We start from the raw sequence: 23359 nt of genomic DNA, 5'->3' as shown, positions 1-23359 counted from the left end.
TTGTTTGTGGTGGCGCCACATAGGCAGACCTAAGATTCTCTATATGATTTGACTAGAAAAATTGGAATGTGTAACAATGATCATATTACGCAAAGCTTTTCTGTAATAATTTGACCAGAAAAATTGGAATGTGTAACAATAACACTAGAGATGGAGAAAATTCAAAGCGCCATTCCTGAATGGGCCAATCCACTATCCAAATTTAATAGGGGTTCCAAACACAGGATAGGAAATTAAAAAAGAAAAACAACAAACTAGAGATGATGTTGATTCTCACAAGTTCTAAAGGACGCAGTTTTTATAACCACCTACAATTTGAATAGAAGAAACACTTTTTTCAAATCTTGTGAAAAATCAAAGATTTCTTGTAGAAAGCCATAAAGCTAAAATACAATTAGCAAGGGATTACAAAATTAATTCACCTTTCCTGAATCGGCAGTGTGACAAAAATGCAATATTAACTATCATTACAGCTGTGAAGAAACGACAGATACAAAAATATATAGGAGCAAAATTGCCATGATACTAAATACAACCAAAATAAATTTGGTCACCCCATCTTCATGTATACCACATTATAGGGCTAAATAGTCAAAATGTCACATCGAAACTACAGATGGAACTTGAGATGCCAAAATGATGTCTACAATAGTTAATGTACTTGCAATCTCAGAGTACCCTAACTATGAAATAATTAGACAACAGGCATATGATACAATCTACCAATTTGCAAACTATACAAATTCTACATGGTTATAGGCCTTTTTATAAGAACTAAAATGTTGAGGGTTCAACATTTGCTTTGTTCCCAGCAAGAATGAGAGAGATCTCCAGACCACGACTGAATGCTTGGTTAAAGAGTATCCGCGACTGGAAGGTAGAGACAAATGGGAACCACGATAATACTGCCACTGGAGCAAAAATAATGATACCCATCCCAGCATCATACATTCTTGCAAATTCCTTCACAGATTCCCACAGACCCAAACTCCACACAACCCTTTTCCATGTGATTGCTAGCTGCAAGGAAAATTACAATGTGCAACTTTAAGAACAAAACAGATCTGTAAATATAAAACATATTCATGTATTATCCTACAAAACAGTCGCATAAAACTTATCTTTAGTTACTTCCTCGCTAGGATATAAATGTTTTAGCAAATAGAAAGATCTCAACACTTAGATAAAACAGTGAGTGAGGGGGGATCCAGGTCGTGCAAAGACAGCAGTATGAACTCACAAGTGGTGCAACTGCCAAAAACTGAAATAAATACCTCCATGACATACATATGCAAATATATACGCTGGGGAAACACTTAAAAAGACTACATTCCAACAGGATGATGGTAAGAATTTGCAATTGCAGAAATGAGTTCAACCATGCTATAACAAATTTGACACAAACTATTCCAACATGCCAACAGTAACTAAAGAAGATAATTTTTAATATCATACAGAAGCAAATAAAGATAACAAGGAATCCCCTATGCAGTAAATTGTGCAAACAGTTGTCAGAAAGTAGAAGCAACAAAAAGATGTTAGAAAGCAGCCCAGGAGCTAGCTGACTTACGCAAAGGACAGCCCAACCAGTTGCAATAAAGGCGAGGACACTAGCAAACAAATCGGCAACAGACAGTTCAGTAAGAGCCACAACAAGGCAAAGAGCTGCAACAAGTCCCAAAGCTGTAACTCCTTGAATAAATCGCAGCATGAGCTGGAAGTTGGTGGATTTTTTAGGGCTGAAAGTAAAGATCTGCAATTTGATAGTTTCACAGATTATTGAAAAGTTTGGGGCATTGCAGTTACATAAGACTCAATAAAGTAAGCCAAAAACATCAGACAGATGAATACCTTGAAAATCATAACAACGCCCACCAGTACAATCCAAGAAAAGCCATATATCTAGTTGTACAATGAGTTTCGGTTAGTTTGTCTTCAGAAGAGAACATAATCAATACAACACAGAAATATACAGTAGCACTCAACATCAAAACATAAAGTAACACACCATAACATCACTAAATCTGAGAACATTATTAAAAATTTCAAAAATTTGCAAATCCAGAGGGATGCTGCATTATTCTGTATTAAAGTTTTCTCGCATCATATATCAATCAAAAGCAGTATCCCTGCTGGAAACATTTTTGCAGACATAGTTTCACTGGACAGTTCTTACGTCTTCTTTTACTGATATCAAACTCCTAATTATTTATTAAATCTGTTAAAGCAAAATCTGTTTAAATGATTCCTATCTATCTGCAAACTGAATAAAGAATTAGTAGAATATATTCTAGTCTTCACTATCTTTCGTGAAATGTACGTAATAGATGAAGAGAAAATTAAATTTAGAAGAAAATTCCAACAAGAGTAGCTCCCATTATATACAAATCCAATAGTCATATAACCCAATAATTTTTTTTCTATGCCCCAAATATGAAAAAAAAGAGAGAAGCAGCAGCATAAGTAATCCAGGAAGCTTTAATTGCATGCCCAAGAACACACGCACAAGCTTTAGATCTGTCACACTGAGAAAATGTACAAGTTCATAGTAGCATAAGTTTTGCATTAGAAAAATTGTATACTATGTATGTGTTTTTTATTCCAAGGCTATCCACTCAATTTATTAACATGAAAAACAACCATGTACGCACATAAAAAACAACCATTTACGCCCATTTGGTTCATTCCACAGAGAACTAAATGTTTGTCTTAGTATGCAACTAATGCGAAAACATACCGCAAGGGAAGTGTCCGTTCCAGTCAACTGAAGTTTATAAACAATGCCGTACTGGAAGAGAAAAAATCTGAGACTCAATATTGTCTCTAGTATCCGTCCTCTCAAAGTCTGGATATGAATCTGCAATATTAAAAACTTGGTGTTAGAAAGAGCAATTTCCAGAACTTCCTTTTTTACTTTTCGTTTCATTTTCAGTTTCTTTTGGAGGGGAGAGGGAGATCCTTTTAGAGAAGATCCTTTTTTCTTCTCATAGGAATGATCTGGTAGCCTAAAACTTCCTCATGTTTTATTTTTAGGCAGAGAGAGTACAGAAAAAGGCGACGGAAAGGAATATCACAATTTAAAAATGTCCCAACTGTTTGCATCAAAAAGAGGAGACAAGTGGGTGATACAGTACTGGCCAGAATGCAATTGACAAGGAAAAGAGAGCTCATGAAGGTATAATTTATGTTACAAAATTTACAACTAAAAGGATACATAAGTCGACCTGTTCTTCATCCCACCAGGACTCCCAGCTGTCGTCTCCCTTGACACCTACTCCACCCTTGTACATAAGCCAGTTGGTCCAATCATCAAAGTCCTCAACGGTCCTGTAAAATCATGACAAGTATTGAGAGAATCACGGAATTATCAGCAGCTCTAACAGCATCACAAATCACAGACGGAGGATGACATGTGAACAAAAGAATAAGGAAAAAATGATGACAACTATGATTTAAAAGGATAATTAGTGTAATTACATATTGGTCACAACTGCCTCATCCCATTTTCTTTGATTACTTGCTATTATAGTCCATCCTAGAAATGAACTATTCCCTTGAGTGAAACTTTTAACAATCCTAAAAAATCAAATTACAATACTAGATGATGTAACTACTTTATCTTATTTTGAATATATGATGTGACTAATCTTATTTTGATTTACCATCTCTTTACCAAACTCAAATTTAATACATCATTTAAGAATTTCTTCACCAAAATGTGAAAAGAGTTGAATGGTTCAATCAAAATGGTAGGAAGGGAGTATAACTATAATGGTACCAAATCTCATCAACGTTCTCAACTCTGCTCTTTTGGCAGAAAGCAGTTTGAAAATTACATGGTACAGTAAAACTGGTGATTGTGTAAAATGCATGCAGTGGAGAGCAATGCCAATCATACAAAAGAAATTTCCATAAAGAATAGTGAATACGAGAAATAACATACTTTTGCCACTCAAATCCAGAGGGATTGAAGATGTAAGGAGCAAATAGCCATGAAATGACAAGGAACCAACTGCTGAGAGTTAGTAAGATAAAAGAAGTGGTGCTTCCATTCGTGTAACCATAAGCCAAGTATACTATAAGAAGTAAAGCCACTTCCAACCTGTGGATTACATAGTATCAATGACAGTTCTAGGAACAGAAGAAAATCCACAAATCAAATTAATGGATCTAGGACTCACGCTTTAACAAAATGACTTCTGGAATAAAGCCTATAGTTCTCCGCAAACTTGATGTGACGAACAACGAAACCTCGTCCAGTTGCCCGGTACTGTTTTATAAGTAACATGATGGGTTATTCTGGTGCCTATTATAAGTTCCTTCAGAGTGAAATTTATGTGACCCACATACCTTTGCACCACCGTGGAGGATAGTGCGCCCAAAATAGTGAGTCCTGGTCCCAAGCGAAAAAGTAAAGAAGACGGAACAAAATTGAAGCTGCATCGTAATAAAGCTGAAGACGGCCTGCAAAATTAGTGCATGTGAATGCAAAGCAACATAACTAGAAACACCAATTTAAGCAAACACAAATGACAAAATCCATTATTATCTATATGATAACATGAGAAACAATGCATACCTTTAGCAAACCAAGTTCAAGAATGAAGCCCATAATCATGGGAACTGCAGTGAAAATTCCTATCTGAACAAAAAATTGAGCATTCAAAGCGGCATTTAGTGCAGTGTTACCCAAAAATCTAGCTCTCCTCGATATTCCTTCATCAAGTCCAGAGAAAGCCTGCTTGAAATAAGAGAACTGATAAGACTTATATAATGGCAGGCAGGACCAATCAAGAACTGTCAGCAACCGTCTAATAACTGTAGACAAATACCATCTCATTTCATTTGAAGGATCAAAACATGTGGTACAATTGGATGAACTATGAAATTTAACAATGCTGCAGTTATGGTTTAAAAGCTAAACATGTGTATAAAGTTCCTCATCCTTCCATAGAATACAATTGAATACTGCAGTTTTATCCATCCTTTTTTCTCAATGATATCTTTGTAAGGTTTATGAGCTCCTAGAAATATATTTAACTGTGTCAGACAGCGATGCCAGAGAAAGATAAATGTTCTCAACATCCCAAACCAAACAATGTTTGTGAAGATTTTTATCCTTCAAAATATAAAGAAGAAAAGCTGAAGATCAACGTTGCACTTTTCTTGCTTTTTTTGTGATAAGTAGTTGGTAAGTTCATCTACTTTCTCTAAATGGGCCTTACCATTATTTATGTTAATAGACCCAACAGATCAAGTTAGAAGCATCAGTGGACAGTGCAACAAGAGGCAAGTTTAATCTAGTTTGACATTGCAAGAAAGTGCATGTACATCACTCCACACACATACAACAGTTGCAAGCAATAGAGACTATTACAATAATAGAAAAAGAGACATGTTGGAAACATTTTACCAGATATGCTCTTCCATATAAGAAAATATACACTGTAAGGACTGTCATCTGCAATAAAGAAAAAATATTATGAGAAAAAGCCAGTCGACAAACAGGAAAAAGATACATAAATATAAAACTAGCCTGGAGGGTAGGACTATATAGTTTAGACTGATCATTTATAGGAGTTCAGAAGAGAAATGTGCCTAAAGCAATTGTTGGAATGTGTGAAGATGTTAGAATGAAACAGAGCACTTAAGTAGTACTATTTTTGTTTCAAATATCATATTATGACCTGATGTTGCGCCATCTTTTATAGAAAAAAGTGCCTCACAATAGTTCATTAGACTGACATCTAAAACAAATATTAAATTAAGTTACTGATCGGAAAAGAAAGCTGTAATGTTTTATAACGACCCTCCCTAGTCACTTAGTGAATTTTACTAGTTTTCCCCATTTTAACCCTCCCGTAGCTTTTGTATGTGATTATTGATTTGCAGGGATGGGTGACATGAATCCCAAGGTGATCGATCAGCTGGGTTTTGGAGAAGATAATTCATTTAGGGAGTACAAGTGGGACGTGCATAGTGAACTGTTTATGTTTTGACATTTCAAAAAGTTTTGGCCACGTTCCAGAAGAACGTTATGTTATGTGGGGGAGAATGTAGTAACCAATAATTTAAGGGTCATTTGATAATGAAATAGAAGTAAATAAAAAAGAAAAGAGAAAAGGCAAATGCCCAATTTAATAATACAGAAAAAGAAATCAACGTGCTGGTCTGCTAAACAGAAGCAAAACACAGCAAACAAAAATAAAAACAGAAGAAACACTGATAAAGAAAAGGAAGGGAGCAAAAGAGAAGAAAAAGGAAGAGAAATATTTGAATTTTTTATCCAAAGTATCAAGGTAATGATCCTAAACTTTTCATTGAGTTTATTACACGATTATAAGTGTTCTAAATCCTCCCATCGAGGAGAATCTTTTGGTGGTCGTGGTTAGGGAACTCTGCCTTGTTGAGCAAAGTTCACTTTTTCACTCAAACCTTTGACTGCAAATGTAACTTTTGACTCAATTTTCGAACCGAAAATAAATATAGCAATATGAGTGTCATTGGATTCGTATTCTTATGGGGAATCTATATTTGAACAGATTTTGACCGTTCAGAACCATTATGAAGGGTCACAATAGCACCAGTTTTATATGTCTGTTGCTCTACCCTAGTTTGTAGACGTTTGGGCTTCAATTTGAGGCAACTAGAGATTTCCTGATACTTTCAAGTGTTAGTTTTGATGTATTAAATTAATTCAAGGGCTATGGGTAATACGGGGGGTCCCACATAAATTAGATAACGAGCAGTTATGCGAGTACTTCTATGATATGGAAAAATTTACATCAAACAGAATATAGGTTAATAGTATTCCATGACTTGTGGTTTGATTGAATTATTGATACTTGTGAATTTCGTAAACTTGATTATACTTGGTTATAGGTTCAATCGATGAACTCATGTTATTTATATTTGTTCATACATATTCGTAGCATTCTTATTATTGCATGATAATTATTGAATGATATTGCCCATTGTATTAATTGTGAAATTCATATTGTTGTCATGCCGATGGATAATGGTTCCAACGAGTATATGGACCTAATGAGTTTCCCATGGATCCCGACTATTTGACGGAAAAGGCAGGTGTATACCGATTTTTGGTCAATGCATTGCATTTCATATTGATTTGGTGTTGAGATGACTGTTATATTGATTTGACTTGATACATCTAAGGCATACTATGATATCATCCGTGGTGTATCTGGTTGCAGACAATATATGCTTTAATTGCTTCATTATGTTGACCTTGATTCTATAAACTTTTTGTGTAATAATTTATTTTATGGTAATTTATATTTGTGGAAAAAGGAATTCTTAAGATTGTATCTCGTTATCGCTTCTAGGAAGGTTCAGTAATCAAAACTTATTGAATACACGTGTTTCATGTACTCACTCAACACTTGCTAGTTGCTACACCTTTTTGTATGCACAGACTAATCCATGTACTCGCAATACTTGAAAGTACTTGCGTTCAAGGTTGTTAGAGTTGAAGGTGAGCTGCTTACTCTTTAGCAGCATTAGATACTAGATAGTGACTCTTTATATTTTCTCGTCTTATTTCCTTTTAGACGGTTGTTTTTTATTTTTCAGGCTTGAGTAGTATTCATAGATGCTCTTGTACCAATACCAAGTCTTGGGGGTTGATTTAGGTTTTAACTCTTTTGTTCCGCACCTATAAAAGTTAATTGTTTATTTCATATTACTTCAACATTTTTTTATATGGTTAATAAAGGAATGAGGTTCATCTACGGGGATGGTGGATACTCTCACGGTCTAATGGAATTTTGGGTTGTGACAATTTTTCCTTGAGTCAATCGGAAACAGTTCCAAATGAACATCCCATGGGGCAGCCATAACGTGAACCTTCCTTCTCCCAGTCAGCCATATAACTTTGGCAGCAAAGGTTTGAGCAGCCTCTCTACCTACTAGGGTAGGGGGGTAAGGCCGGTGCACATGCTAACCTCCTCAGACCCCACTTGTGGGATTACACCAAGGCTAAGAGTCTGTTTGGCATTGCTGCTAAAAACTGCTTATATCTAGAAGTGCTTTTTTAAAAATAGCTTTTCTAAAAAGTGCTTTTCAAAAAAAGTAATTTGTGTTTGGCAAATTCATTTGAAAAATTCTTTTGATAAGCAATTTGTGTTTGGCTATCTTTTAAAAAAAAGTGCTTTTGAGAGTCAAATTACGAAAAAGTATTTTGTAGAGAGAAACTATTTTAAATATCTAATACATAACTTTTATTAAATTTTTATTTTAATCAAATTAAAATGTACATATTCAAATTATTAATAAATATTATACATAAATAAATAAATAAAATATTAATATAATGTTAACACGATGAGTTAAATATAATTAAAAATATCAAGCAAAATAAATTTAAATATTATTATTACCTATTTCTAATAATACGTAACATAATATATAAAATATAAATAATAATATATAAACATAAATAAAATAAAAAGTTTATCATATAAAAATAAAAAATAAAATTCTTGAATGAACCTTAACAAAACTTATGAAATATGTTAATTAATTAATAAGAGATATATTGGTAAATATGTAAGGGATATTTTAGTCCTCGAAAAAACAATTTTCTGCTTCTGTTTTTTTAAGAAACAGAAATTTTTAGCTTCTTCCCAACAGCAGCAAAACTGCTTCTGCTTGAGGGTTTGCCAAACACTTGATTTTTCAAAAAGAGTGGCTTTTTCTTAAAAAAAAAGTACTTTTGGCCTCCCAACAGCAATGCCAAACAGGCCCCAAGTATGTTGTTGATACAGAAAACAAAAAAATTAGTTTAGACTAGCATGACCAGAAGAGAGGTGATGGCTTATGCATTTAGATGTTACGGTGCAGGGGAGGGGGGGGGGGGGGATATTTATATTAATCTGAAAATTGGCACTTCTGGGAACAGGACAGAATCTGAGACATCAAAAGAAGGACAGATCAAGTAATTTCGGAAACAGGGAATAATAGAAGAAGGAACAAGAGAGATGATACCATTGTACAAACATAATAACCAACTGTGGTGAAGAAGAACGAGAGCATCCTAAAGAAATCAAAAAGTTGGCCAATTCTGTACACATCCCTGCTCAGAACCTGCTCTCCGTTTCCACCAGCTACCTTGCCTTCAAATAAAGCTATTTGATTTAAACCAACATCTCTGCCCTTTCCAACCTACATTCATCAACACAGCCTTCAGGATAGTAAAAAGAAATCTAATCCAATGCAAGCAAGTGCAACTAAACCAACCTGAATATACTCATGGTGGGTAATATTACCCTGCCTTAAAGTGGAATTAAAACCTGCAAAGAACGGTGGAAACCACAGATACAAAGCTAGAAAATCATATACTTCAGAAAAAAGAAAAAAAAAAACCATAAAAGTTGAAGGCATAGAAGTAGAACTGTCAGCTTAAAGAAAAAAACTGCCATTCGAAGAGACTATTGGCTGAACATCAAGGAAAGTCATCCTCTATCCAAATAACAATAGGAACTATCATGTGAAGTAGCTCTATTTGTTTTCATGATCTGAAGAATATCAGTCGATCACTACGTGTGGTCCAGATTATAGATACACCAAACAATGGGAACTAGCAAGGAAGCAATTGGAGAAAGATGGAAAATAGGAGCTACTATGAGTACACCAAGTCTCTCAAACTTACCGGCATAGATGTCTTCACTTATGTTGATAACACGTGATGCTTTACTAATGCCACCCCGTGTGATATGAAAGATCCGATCAAAGATATCAGGATGTCCATAGTGCATGCGAACCCTGCAAGCCACTTTTAAAATGAAAAACTTTTCCGACCAATTTTTTCACCTAAGCAATTCTATTTAAGAGAAGGTAACTCATGGAGAGCAGAGTGATTGACTTTTAGCAATAAGTTTATACTTTATACAACAACATACCCAGTGTAGTCCCACAAGTGGGGTTTCGGGGTGTGGGATGTAGGATGTACGCAGACCTTACCCCTACCTTTGTGAGGTAGAGAGATCGTTTCCTATAGACAATAAATTTATATTTTGATAATTATTTACACAAAACAGCTTATTACTAATAAGAGAATGGCGTACACAGGAAATGGGAACAGACCAGAGATTCTTGCCACATGCTTCTTAATGTATTTAGGCAGTTCAAATAATTGTAAAACCAGTGCATGCGTTTCACCTTGCAACAGCTGCACAACTGGTACATGAGTTTTGGTCTTTTTCCAATTTTATTTCACATACATAATTTTTTTTTAAATGGAGAAGGAAGAGAGAAAGAAAAGATGCCCAAACACTTCTTCGTATTTGAAGAGAAAGGATAGCAAACGGTAAACCGTGCCAATCCTACAGCCACCAAACTCCCAAAAAAAATTAAAAATCACAGAGGCCACACTGATATATACATATTGTATGTGTGTGTTTATTTATCAAGAAAATGTGTATATAAGGAGGAGATAAAAATAATGACTTCACAGAAACAAGGTTTAGTCCCTGAATTCCCATGTACCAACCCCATCCACGCACATATGATTGTGATAGGTAGCCAATGAACTGTCACTATTTCATTGCAGATTTTGATAAAGAAAGAGCAAAAACCAAAGAGACCGAAGAGAGTGTGGGAAAGGCTGGTTTTCTGCTGCCAACATTGAAACAAGGATAAAATCAATTCAAACATCTAACGTGCCGGGTTCCCTAAAGGGAATGCCCAGATTTCTAAAAACGAAATAGGAAATGCTCTTAATGTTTTAAAATGTGATGGAGTTTCTCTAGTGCCAGTGTGCCACATACCCCAACAGACAAGAGATACTACTAGCCTTAATGGGGAAAAAAGAAATAAAAGTTGGGGCAGCGGCGGCAGCCAAGATGCAAAACTACTTCTACAAAAACAAAAATTTATGATCCTAAAATTAGCCACGTCAGCTTACTACATTGGCAACTGGTACAAAAAAAAACAGTTTCAAGGAATCTGTTAGGACCCAAAATTGTAATCTAGGTAGACTAACATCAAAGAAACATATAGTATACTTGATCTTAGCCCAAAGGCTGAGAAACGTGAGAGTGCTCTTAATAAGACAGATACATATAAAATCTGAAAGAAAAAACATAAAAGTAGAGAAGCAATGGGTGCCACAATTTCCAAAAGCTTTCTATTTATATTTGTAAATTAGTACCATCACACCATGTATGAACAACTCACGGTAATCTGAATTGATATTAGATAATGAAATGCGAGGAAAAGACGAAAAAACTAGAAATGACCAAAACCGATTCTGAATCAACCAACAATAAACATGTTTGACGCTAGTGAGAGAATTTCTATTAAAGTAATCCCATTTTAGACAACAAGATCAACCTAGGTCAAAAGATACTAACTTGAGAGGCTTTGCTAAAACACGTTGGCCCAAGGTGACAAAACTGGTTTCCTGGTTGGACATAAACCAAGCGAGCGAAGAGACACTGCACAGTTGAAATGAGTATAAAGTAGATTAACAATATTATCGGAGGAAGGATAGTTCATCCCAGATTCAACAGAAACTCACCTTCCAGTAAAAACATGCTCCCTAACACCAAGAATAGTGGGTGGTCGGAGCCCATGTTTACCATGGAATTCTTCCAGAAGATTTCTGACTTTCATTGCTTCCTCAAGGTAGTTATCCTGCATTAGAGAGAGACAAATAAATTTATGCTGAGAAGAAAAGGAAATGAAAAAGAAACTCTACTTATTTTTTTTAACCTCTATTTATTTATATTTACGCTTCACAGTTAAACGTCACGACAATAGATCCCAGGAGAAAAGGAAGTAATAATTTTACAGAATTAAGTAGACTTTGAATAAACCATGAAAGATATCATCCAAAATGAGTCTCTGCTGGCAAGACAAGACTAGAACTACAAAAATATACAAATTTACCGCCAAATAAAAAATACCAAACTTGCATTATATTCATCACAATTCACATAAATACGCAGACACGCAAATCTTCGAGGACAAAGATGTCGTGAAAGCAATAATTTAAGAGAAATGCACTTTTTATTGAAAAAGCATGAAGAATTCCTGATTGCACTCGGGATGAGCAGGCTAATCATATTCATTCTGGACAAAAAACAACATTTACCTAATAAGACAAGCACTAAGAAGGAAAATTACTTACCTGATTCATATCAATGGTTTGAATCGCTTCCCCACGGGTAAATATAATAGAATGGTTCTGATTTTCTGGTTTTCCTTCTCCAAGTTTTGGATCTCCAGGAAGCTTAACTGAATATATTTCCTGCATGTAAACAATCTTTTAGAAAAGAATGACAGAAAGCCAATTCCATCCAAGTGGTTCATCAAATACGATTATTGCCAATACATCCTATATCCAGAATAAGTGTTTGCCCAGTCCCAATTCCCAAATCAGCATGGCTTATCAGGATTTAGAAAACATCGGATTATCAGGCCAAAAAAGGGGTGGCAATTTCAGCACACATAAGTGAAATGAATCCATTTAGCCCATATTAAATTAAATGGATCACTCATATTTTCTTAAATGGGTAAATATGCACTTCAAAATATTTAAGCTCATACAAATATGGACAAAATGGGTAAACGTGAGAATCAATATATACCCATATATCACCCACTTATATTTTTGATAAAGATTTTTTTTTTTTTTGATAAAGAAATATCACCCACTTATATTAAAAACCCTAATTGCACTATTTGTTTTTGAAAATAAAAAATAAAAAATTGGGGGGTGGGGGTGGATGTGGGGGTAGGGTGGGTGGGGGCGAATTTGGGTGTGGGATGGGGGTGTGGGGGGGGGGGGGGGAGGGGGAGGTACAAGGTAAATAATAATAATAATAATAATAATAATAATATAAGAGTGGGGTGGTAGGGGTTGAGGTATTAACAATTTAACTTTGATTTAATATTTTTTTGGCTCTAGGAGATTAAAGTGGGTTACAACCATTTTATCCAAACCATAATTGACCAAATCCATATTTATATGGGTGGATTGTGATCCAATACATTTTAACTCAATCCATATTTGATCCATCAAATCCGATCCAATCCAACCATTTGCCACCCCTAGGCCCAAGGCAAGAACCTCCATAGTTTTAGTTCACAGATCATATATATTAAAAAGAAATTCACAGGTAAGATAATAAATACCTTGTAAAAAAAACTCATTGATAAGATAATAAAGAATTGATTACCAAATAGGAGAGTTTTTAACGAGACACGCACTCAAATAAACAAAACTGATACATCCGTGTTCTACCAAATAGGAGAGTTTTGCAGGATGTATGAATAACACACCCTAACTGTGGAATACCCAAAGAGTAATTATTTCCAACTCTCAGCACAAAATATGTATCATTCCACTCCAATCCTAAGTTCCTAACAATTGATGAATTTTCAGCATAAAATCCTTTCCAACTGGTTAGTCATCTGTGCTCTACTTGAAGTACTTGTATCATAATTCACTGCACATACGCCCCCAAGGCCTAGCTCAAGTGGCAAAAAGTGGAGGATTTGTGGCTTAGGTCGTAGGTTCAAGCCCCACACCATGCAAAACGAAGCCCGGTATTTAAGTGGAGAAGGGTAGAGGGGCGGGCCCATTATCCACCGAGTTTAGAAGACAGTGATTGGTCCAAAGGGCGGGTCACAGACGGATTTCTCGGTTATCAAAAATAAAATAAGAAATCACTGCACATACAAGATGCCTCAACTGCTGTAGCTCTTCACTAATTATCTCTTCTGTTTCAAATTACTCTCCACATCACTTTGCATGTTCCAACTTGCGTCTTGCATATGCTTATAGTTTTAGTTGAGGAATTGAGTTGTTGTGTCATCATATGGTCTAGGGAATCTCTCATATCATGAGTTAGCTTTACAAAGTGTTAGATATAGTGTCCATTCTTCTTAACGTATAAACATATTAGAGTCTTCTTGAGCCGAGGGTCTATCGGAAACAACTTCTTACCTCATCTCTGAGGTAGCAAGGTATGCCTACACTCTACCATGCCCAGACCTCACATTGTGGGACTACACTGGGTATGTTGTAGTATAAACATATTCGAGCCAGATTCTTCTCAATTCTTAGTTCACCTAATGCTCCAATGGAATGTTGTCTGCACTTCAGATGTCTACTCTTGAGTGCATTGGAGGGTGTCGGAGTTTCTCATATCAGTTGAGGGTACGGGTTGTTAAGTCCTAATATGGTCTTGGCAAATGCTCAATCATGAGTTAAGTTTTTACGGGTTGAGGTAGGTCTAAGATTCATTTTCCTGACAGCATCAATTTGCATCATTTGTATCCTCTACTTCTCTTCAGTCAAATCAAATCTAGAACGAAATTTCCTTGTAATCCGTCTGAATAGGATCACTCAACTGTCGATACAAAAATCAACTTTGTTTATAAACCCAGCTAATATAGGGGCATTTATAGCACCAAGGCCCAACCAACACCAAATATGCCAGCAGTGAAATGTAGGCGAGTAGTACTTGAAGCATTTGAGGACCTAGTTAAGGATCAAAGACACCATAACATACCATAATTCATTAACAAAGCTTGGTGTTGCTTGTTGAGAATACAATAAAATAATAAAAGTGTGCTCTCTCTAACAGCGTAAGCTTTCAAATGAGATGGACACAGTCCCTACACTTCAACATGGTATTAGAGAAGGCAGATGGTCACACACTTCAACATGGTATCAGAGAAGACAGATGGCCACATACTTCAACATGGTATCATAGAAGGTAGATGGTCACACACTTCAACATGGTATTTGAGAAGGCAAATGGTCACACACTTCAATAAAGTTATTCAAAAATAAATCATACCTGATCTTTCCCATGTGCATCAGCTTTAACAAGCTTCGAATAGAATTCCTTTGAAACTTTCCCATCATCCCCTGCGATCTCCTCAACATGTATGAAAGCAACACGAAGTGCTTCATTCCTTGCATACAACATAAGATACGTAAATTAAGGCATCCTCAAAATAATAAATGTGAACAAAAACAATCACGATTTGCACCATCCAATGAACTACTATTTATAACATCCTCGCAACAAAGCACATAAGCGGCAAAGAGACATGGAAAAAGAATCGTAACAGTTTTGCTCAACTACCATGCACATGATTAACGGTTAAGGGTATTCACAAGCAAAAACAAGGAAAGAAAGACCTCCGATATTTAGGACAAGGAAACATGGGAAAATACCAGAAGACTCAAACTTGAAATCATAGCAAGGTATTAGGTACTCCTTGCAATATGCCAAAAGAAAATAATCTAGAGTCCACAACAATTACTACGCCTCAATGTCAAGTTAGTTGACGATATTTTGCAATATTATATAAGAACAAAAAACGGTGACTGATAAAAATGTCATCAATGTAATGGCGCATAAAAAGAAACAAAATATTAATTCAGACCTTTGCAATAAAAGACCAATATCCGTAGCCTCTGGAGCCTTTCGCTGTTTTTGCTGCCCATAAATTTGGCATGAAATTACATAAGTAAACTTCAAATCAGCTTGAGCCCGTGCTTCTCGTGATAATTCAAATCCTTGACTTGTGAGAGAGTTTGTGTGAGAATGACCATCCACTCCTTACAAAATACAAAAGGAAAAACTACATCAGTATATTCAGGCTTTCCGTTTGATATAACAACAAATACTAAATGTTACCAACCTCCTAGAGATCTCCTTTCCAAGTAACTTTGTAGCATTAATGCCCTTCTGTAATACATCATGCCACGCACTATATACAAAACCACATTAAAATAAAACAAGCATTGTTAAATAAATAGAAGATACTAGATCACCAAATATAGAAACATAATTACCATGAGAACAATCGAACCTGTCCTAGCTAGAGTTTGGCCCCGGTAAGATGCCCAAAATCGAAGGTCCAAGGCGTCACTGGAGCCTTCCTGAATGTCATTATCACCTCGACCAATCCGCTCCAAAAAATTCTCCCACTCATCTAATATGGGTCATACGCGGTGACAAAGATTAAGACAATACAACGGTAAGGGAAGAAAAATACATAGGGCAGCAATTGATCATAAAGGCATTATCTTATCCAATTAGGTGAGCAACAAGATAAAAATTTACAATACTCCCGTAAACGGTATACAAACATTATACCAAATATTTAAATAAGAACAGGATGCTATTATGAAAATATACGAAGTCTTTTTCCCTCTATTCAAAAGCTCTGCAATTCCACTTTCCAAGTAGAAGCCACATGACTGATGGTGTGTTCTAATAATGGTTTCTTCCACTTCTTCCTTTTTACCTTTCAAACAAATGACTCTTTCCTTTTCCTCTAGTATTCAGACCTCATTCTCTTTTACTACATTTGAGTTGGTGCTTCTCTTTCACTTTACTCATCCCTTGCACTGTCTAAGTCAATACTATGTAATCAAATAAGAAACTGAATGCCGCAATTTAACTCTTCTTTGTGGTTAATTGGAAATGAAAAATAAAAAATTGTGCTTCGTGTTATCCTTCAATGATCTCGTTATTTTTTGATAAAGTAAATAGTTTGGTTGATGACATGAGAAAACAAACACATGTGTACAAGTAGTATACTAAAAACTAGAAAATCGACACCAAAATATGGTTCTCTACAACAGTCAACCATGTCTATACAAGTAAGAACCTCACGGGTGCACTAAAAACATGAGAGTACTCCTCAAGATTACATTGGCATTCTTAACACCTTCAAATGCTCTCTATTCCTCCATTCCAAATATCCGATATAAGGGTTAGAGGAGCAACATCCCATGCCCTTGAGCTTCTCTTCCTTTTTCTAATAATCCAACTTCTACAACATTCCCTTTAATTTACTTGGAAGCAACCACTATACTTCCAACTCAAAACCTTCCACCACAAAGTCATTGCTCATGACAATGCAATATGAGGTGATTTACATATTCTCCAGAACATCTAGCACATAAAACATCAGCCAACAAGTGTAATCCTCCTTGCCTCAGGTTATCGGCTGGGCTTCCTAGATACTAGCCATACCAAAGAACACACTTAATAGGCACCCTAAGAGTCTTTTTATTTAAAAAAAGCTTTACTAGAGAACATCTTGTCTCTCCTTATATCCCTATCCTCAGGAATGTTGCAAAATGTGTGACATGCTCAGCTTATAAACCTTGTATCTTTCGGATATGTTGCACTGTCATCTCTATCTGGCTCGAAACTCAATATATATTGCAAAAAGTATGCCACATTACACCTTCCCAACCCTATTGATGGCCCCAACAAACTAATCCTACCATCATCACCTATCCAGAAAGATTTTTTAGCCGCTAAAATCTTCAGAAACTTTCATGATGTTTCTCCATGAACCAAACCCAAGCGGAAGTGTGACATTACTTGTCTTTCATTCCCCAACTTTTGTGTCGTACTTTTCCGCTATAATCATCTCCATAATGGTGATTGCTCCGTCATTCCATATCTCCTAAATCATTTTCAAGTAGAGCTTTGTTGAAAATTCCTAGATCTTTCACTTTAAGTCCTTGTTTTTTCTCTAACATCATCCCCCATATTTCAATGACCTTGTTATTATACTGTTTAATTATGTTTATGCTGATAACTTTTCTTTTTGATAAAGTAAAGTATTTCATTACAAGGCCGAGATGGCCATATACAAAAGATATACCCAAAAAGGAAAACCTACAAAGCCCTGTCCTTTATACAAAAAGGAACTACATGGGTGCACCAAAAGAAAATAAGGGAGTGGAGGTTACCCCTCAGATAAGCAAAGCTCATCTCCGTTCCTTCAAAAACCCTCATACTTCTCTTTCCAAATAACCCACATTAACGTGGGAGGAGTAACATACCAAAACCTTTTGCCTTCTTCGCCTAATACCAGACCACTAACCTTCCAACTGAGCATAGACTCCATCAAGGATCCAGACATCTCCCATGAGGCCATGAATGCCAAACCAACTAAAGATCTCCCACCATATCCTCGTAGCTAAGTTGCAATGTAACAGAATATGATCCACATCCTCAATTGTCTCCTTTCAGAGAAAGCACCAACTAACGCAGACAACCTTTCATTTCCTCAGTATCTCCACCATCAAAATCAGCCCCACATCCTCTCACCTGCCTCCTTGCCTAGGAAGCACCAACTAACGCAAACAATCTTTCGTGTCCTCAGATTCTCCACCGTCAAAATCATCCCTTTAGTAGCTAACCAAGTGAAGAAGCATTACTAACTTGGCTTAATAACTCAAACTCTTCACTTTCAGTGTCGCACCGTGTAGACACGATATGGGTGTGGGTGTGTGATCCGTACCTAGGTGAATCCCCACACCTGTATCCTAACCTAGATCTGTACCCCGAAATTTCAAATTTAGATCATGAATGATCCTACCTATAGATCCGCACCCGAGTCCGAGCAACATAGGTTTAAATAAAAAAAATATCATGAATGTCCAATATACATTAATAACGACCAGTATCATCATTATTGTATACTGGATGTTGAATTAGTAATTTTAATTGAAATTTGATTTCACAAGTACTAAATCCATATATGTATAATAATTTTTTAATTTGGTAACTAGTGTGCTTCACTTCAAAAAAGTATATGCTTCACTTGTCACTTTTTAATTGAGCCCCATAGACCTTCTAGCTTTTTTGTCTTTTCGCTTTTAAAAATACTGGAGAATACTTCAAAAGTGATCCCAATTTGAAATAATAAAGTATTACATTTTTTAAGATTCAGGATACATTTTGTATGACGGATCAAGGGAGAAAATCCTGGGATAGATTTTTAGTACCCTTTAATTCCTTGTTTGGTTACAAAGTTTGGGATAACTTATTCCAAGACTAATAAGTAGTACAGGGATAAGTTATCCCTCCCTGCCTCTGGGTGGAATAATAATCATTGGATAACTAATCCCAGGATTTTAAAAAAAAGTTCAAATGACAAAAATAGCCCCACAAACCCTTTTTATACATCACTTTTCCCATCCTTTACACTTATGGAGGGTATTTTTGTAAATACAACTTATTTTTAGAAATTATGCAATGCAACTCCGCCGAAAATAAACTTATAACCAATACATTAGGCATTTAGTTCAATCTTACATTCTTCTCTTCCGTTTTACAGAAACAAGCAACCAAACATGAAAATTAACTTGACCACTTGTATGGAACCTGTATTACATGGACTCATAATGGGTGCATACTGGATACAGGTGTGTACAAGTACACAGATGAGGTATGTGTCGATTTCAGTGAACTCTTAGTGTATTTTAATGAATATGCACAAAATAACCACACCCATCTGACACAAGTACTTCAACGAGAGGAAGGATCCATGTGACATATCAAGCACCAACACAGTTAATCTAAATTGTTGATTCAAACAAGCATGGTCAATTAAAAGTGTTAAAGAACGACAAAAGTCCCACATTGGTGGTTAATGAGATAGGTGGACTCCTTATAAGGTTTGGGCAATCCTCCTCCCCTTGAGCTAGCTTTTGGGGTGTGAGTTAGGCCTAACACCTAATTTAACGTGTTGAGAATATAATTAAATATTAAAAGTGTGCTCTCTCTAACAGCTTAAGCTTTTAGATGATATGGTCACACACTTCAACATGGTATCAGAGCAGGCAGAGGTCCTGAGATCGAATCTCACCGCCACCCAAAAATTAAAAAAAGAATTTCCACGTGCTTGGCCCATGAAAAAAAATCATCCCCGCACGTGAGGGGACGTGTTGAGAATATAATTAAATATTAAAAGTGTGCTCTCTCTAAAAGCTCACTTTTCTGAACTTCCATAATGCAAAAATAGGAATACAAAGAGGATGAAATTGAAAATTTTCCATTTTCCTTACTGATGGTTAATGCCAAGATGCAACAGATCTACCAAGAAGAAAGTCTCAACAGCTATGTACAAGAGATAAGTATAGTAACTGACCAAATGAAAAAGATACCTGGAAATATTTTCTGAAGATAGAAAAGGGTAGATATGCCATCTTCATTTTCTTCTCGCAGATCAGAGGAACTATATAGAACTGTCTCACTATAGTAAGGGGTGAAGACACTGTTTCCAATATAACCATATTAGGAAACATCCGGATTTTGTTCTCATGTCAAAAATTTAACCAAAAAAAAGGTGACAGCATCAAAATACCAGAATGGCATCATCTCACTAACTGGCTTTGCTGGTGGCATGTCCATAAACAAAGAATTTGTAAAGAACTCCAATCTTCTTCTTGCTTCGAGATTCTTAGGAATGTTAGCAGCCGAATCCTTCACAGTAAGAAGTAAATGCAGCCTTTTCACCTGTTCTTTCTGTAAGATGCACAAGAGATTAAACAGCTTAGTATATCAACGAAAGAGACTAGCAAAGGGCGAAAAAGGGGGTAAGAGAGATGCTGTAAAATAGCAGGATACATAAATGAAAAATTCAACCAAAAGTACTAGACTCATACAATTTCAGGATCTCTAGGCCACTCCACCCTAGAAAAGAGTCGTCCTTCATTCCTTGCTCTTGCTAATATATTCCAAGTATCGAGCTGCTCCCTGCCCAGATAAAGAACATATTTAACTCTCAAAACATCACAAACAGAGAACCAGTTGAAGTTTGAGCAAAATATTCATGCAAAGGATTCACCTTAAATCAGATGACAGCAGATCGTGAGTAACAACATCGTACAGATCATACATAGCTTTGGCAGCACCCTTTGAAAGTTCAGGAGTTTCATTGCGAATCTGCAATGGTAAAAAGAATTTGGAAATACAACAGCAGACATAAGTGACATAATATCATTAAAGCACAAGATGTATTTAAAATAAGAACCAAGACTAAAAATGTAAAATCCTAAGAGTGAGCAGCCTAATCCATACTTTATCAAAAACAATCTAAGAGACGAACAACATAATATGGAAAGAATCAAACTTAGCAAATAAATGATAGCCAGATTTATAACACAAAGCAGGTGTTAAACATAGACTACCTGTGTGATGCAGTCAGTGAAACACAAAAAATAACTGTTAGGGAAGCCTATGACATGGAAATCTGCTAGATGTGCTGCCATAAGATTTAGTTGATTTCAACATTTTTCATTCATTTTGTCCTCCTCTCATTTATGATCCAGACATGGGATTTCATTGAATGCCACATCGCCTAAAATATTTTCCCTCCGACACAATTTGGTAGCCCACTTTTGGTTCAGCAAGATTACTAAGAGAGAGAGTACAAACATGAACTACTTATTATTCACTTTTGACAAATGTAGTAGAAATGCCAGTGGTGAGAATAATTATACGAACAAATATTGCTTCAGAATGATATATTGGAGAAGTCAACAAGTTTTATAGGTCTGACAATTTTTTAAATAATTCTCGATTCCTCCTCGAAACAACTCCCTCTTCCCTCTGAGCCAACTTGGTAGCCCCCTTTTAATTCAGCACGATTACTAATAGAGCAAGTACAATTATGAGAAGTTTATTATTCATTGTGATACATGTCAAACCACATTTTTGACAAATATTGTGAAATTGCCAGTGGTGAGAAAAATTATATGAACAAGCATTGCTTCAGAATGATATATTGGAAAAGTCAACAAGTTTAATAGGTATATCAATTTTTAAGATAACTCCTCCTCGGCTCCTCCTCGGTTTGATTAACTGGTGTAATTTTGATTGTTGGCTTTCCTCACCGTTTTTTATGAACCGGGAAAGTCTTGGTTGCTTATTATTTATTGATATAATTCTCATTACATTTTGAAAATCTATAAATTTTGTGTTATATCCTTTACTTGTGACTATTTATACATGGTCAAGTTTTTAAGAAATTGAGTATAGAGACTCACATTCAGTTTTAAGGTATTGACAATTGTCATTGTCAATTTTATGTGTGCTATTTCGACCGACTTTGAGCACAAGCTAAAGCCTCTTGCTTGTCACATTGACTTGAGTTGAGCTCAAGCTATGAAAGTATTTGTTTAATCTGGAAAAGCTTGAACCAAGAGCAGTTGAGCCAAGCCAAGCTACCCAAGTCTCAGCTCATTAGCACCCCCGAGCCAAGCCTCAGGCCCTTACGTTTTGAGTTGCAACTTGCAACATATTTGGTATGACAAAACCACTATAAGGAAAACCCGCATGCAGTTACTTAAACCAGCATTGGCTAATTCCCAAACACTGAACAGAAGTCTGCTATAACTTTCTTAAAGAAAAGAATGAACTAGAAAATATTAGGTGCTCTATATCCCTACAACAAGAAGATCCAAATTGTCTAACCACTGAGATGAACACAAGATTCAATTATTGCACCAAGTTTTTTACTTGGCTAGCTGCTAAAAAGTTGATCTTGACGGCGGAAAATCTTAGAAAGTGGAAGGTTGCTTGCATAAATGATCAAAATATATGTATTTGCATTGCTAAGATCTATAATCAGATTGTAAGATAAGCAAGTAATGATGAACACAAGATACAATGATTGTAGCATGTTTTTAACTTGGCTAGCTACTAAAAGGTTGATCTTGACGGCGGAAAATCTTAGAAAGCGGAAGGTTGCTTGCATCAGCAGGTGTTATATGTACAAGGAGGCAGGCGAGCACATGGATCATGTTCTTCTTCAATGTGGTCTTACGATGATTTAGTGGGATATGTTTAGGTCGTTTGGTACCTCATGGGCAATGCCAAGAACTATGAAAGAGTTCCGAATGGAGAAATGGGAGATGGAGGAAAAGATGCAGGACATGGAATGTGGTTCAACTCATGTTAATGTGGGGGTGTGGAGAGAGAAATAGGAGAGCTTTTGAGGGAGAAGAGTCGAGTTTTTCTCAATTGAGTAGTAGCCTCTGAACACTTATTTTCTTTTGGAGCACCCTTGGAGTTCCCAATTGTATAGAAGATTGAGTGGCGTTTGTAGAGAATCATCTCTTCTTCTTTTTTTTGCAGATTCTCTACCTTTTTTGTATACCCCTTGCATACGGCCAGACTTTTGACCATGTTTATGAATGAAAATACGTTTACTTGATCAAAAAGAAAAAGGTAAACAGATATGATATACACAGGTAGGTGAGGTCAGTTACCAAGTAGACTACTCAACAATCTCAACACGAACAATAGAATAAGGTAGAATGTTACCAAAAGTCCAGTCAAAGCTGTAAATCTTGATAACACAACTGGAAGTTTCTTCAGTGATAAGGTTATGACAAGTGAACCCTCCATTATGCTATTGTTGATTTCTCGATATATTCTTTCAACCCTACCATCAAGGAAAACATGAATGATCACCACTGTAGAACAAGAACACATCAAACAAACTATATGCAACAAGAAAAACTAGGTAAATTCTTGTTTGCCAGGTATAAAAAGCCACA

The 23359-nt window shown here is 35.9% G+C and overlaps 1 protein-coding gene across 2 annotated transcripts in view; it reads right to left on the bottom strand.

The window, feature by feature from the left end:
- Positions 1-344: 344 nt before the first annotated feature.
- Positions 345-23359, bottom strand: part of LOC125823971 (callose synthase 10) — a 62958-nt gene continuing 39943 nt past the window's right edge. For both annotated transcript variants that reach the window (XM_049503318.1, XM_049503319.1), the window contains exons 27-51: positions 23124-23244; positions 20644-20741; positions 20462-20552; positions 20161-20321; positions 19961-20070; positions 15856-15978; positions 15685-15753; positions 15427-15601; positions 14832-14949; positions 12152-12271; positions 11540-11655; positions 11373-11456; positions 9671-9783; positions 9259-9311; positions 9007-9183; positions 5414-5461; positions 4580-4738; positions 4351-4464; positions 4182-4270; positions 3944-4102; positions 3225-3327; positions 2738-2857; positions 1852-1902; positions 1571-1753; positions 345-1020 (exon numbers count right to left, since the gene is read on the bottom strand). In XM_049503318.1, the coding sequence (XP_049359275.1) occupies positions 775-1020; positions 1571-1753; positions 1852-1902; positions 2738-2857; positions 3225-3327; positions 3944-4102; positions 4182-4270; positions 4351-4464; positions 4580-4738; positions 5414-5461; positions 9007-9183; positions 9259-9311; positions 9671-9783; positions 11373-11456; positions 11540-11655; positions 12152-12271; positions 14832-14949; positions 15427-15601; positions 15685-15753; positions 15856-15978; positions 19961-20070; positions 20161-20321; positions 20462-20552; positions 20644-20741; positions 23124-23244 (3001 nt within the window). In that variant the 3' untranslated portion in view covers positions 345-774. The remainder of the gene's footprint in view (positions 1021-1570; positions 1754-1851; positions 1903-2737; positions 2858-3224; positions 3328-3943; positions 4103-4181; positions 4271-4350; positions 4465-4579; positions 4739-5413; positions 5462-9006; positions 9184-9258; positions 9312-9670; positions 9784-11372; positions 11457-11539; positions 11656-12151; positions 12272-14831; positions 14950-15426; positions 15602-15684; positions 15754-15855; positions 15979-19960; positions 20071-20160; positions 20322-20461; positions 20553-20643; positions 20742-23123; positions 23245-23359) is intronic.

This window comes from Solanum verrucosum, unplaced genomic scaffold (genome assembly GCF_900185275.1).
Source record: "Solanum verrucosum unplaced genomic scaffold, falcon-dt-bn FXZP01000088.1, whole genome shotgun sequence".
In the NCBI taxonomy this organism is placed as follows: domain Eukaryota; kingdom Viridiplantae; phylum Streptophyta; class Magnoliopsida; order Solanales; family Solanaceae; genus Solanum; species Solanum verrucosum.
This window is presented reverse-complemented; position numbering and strand designations above follow the sequence as displayed.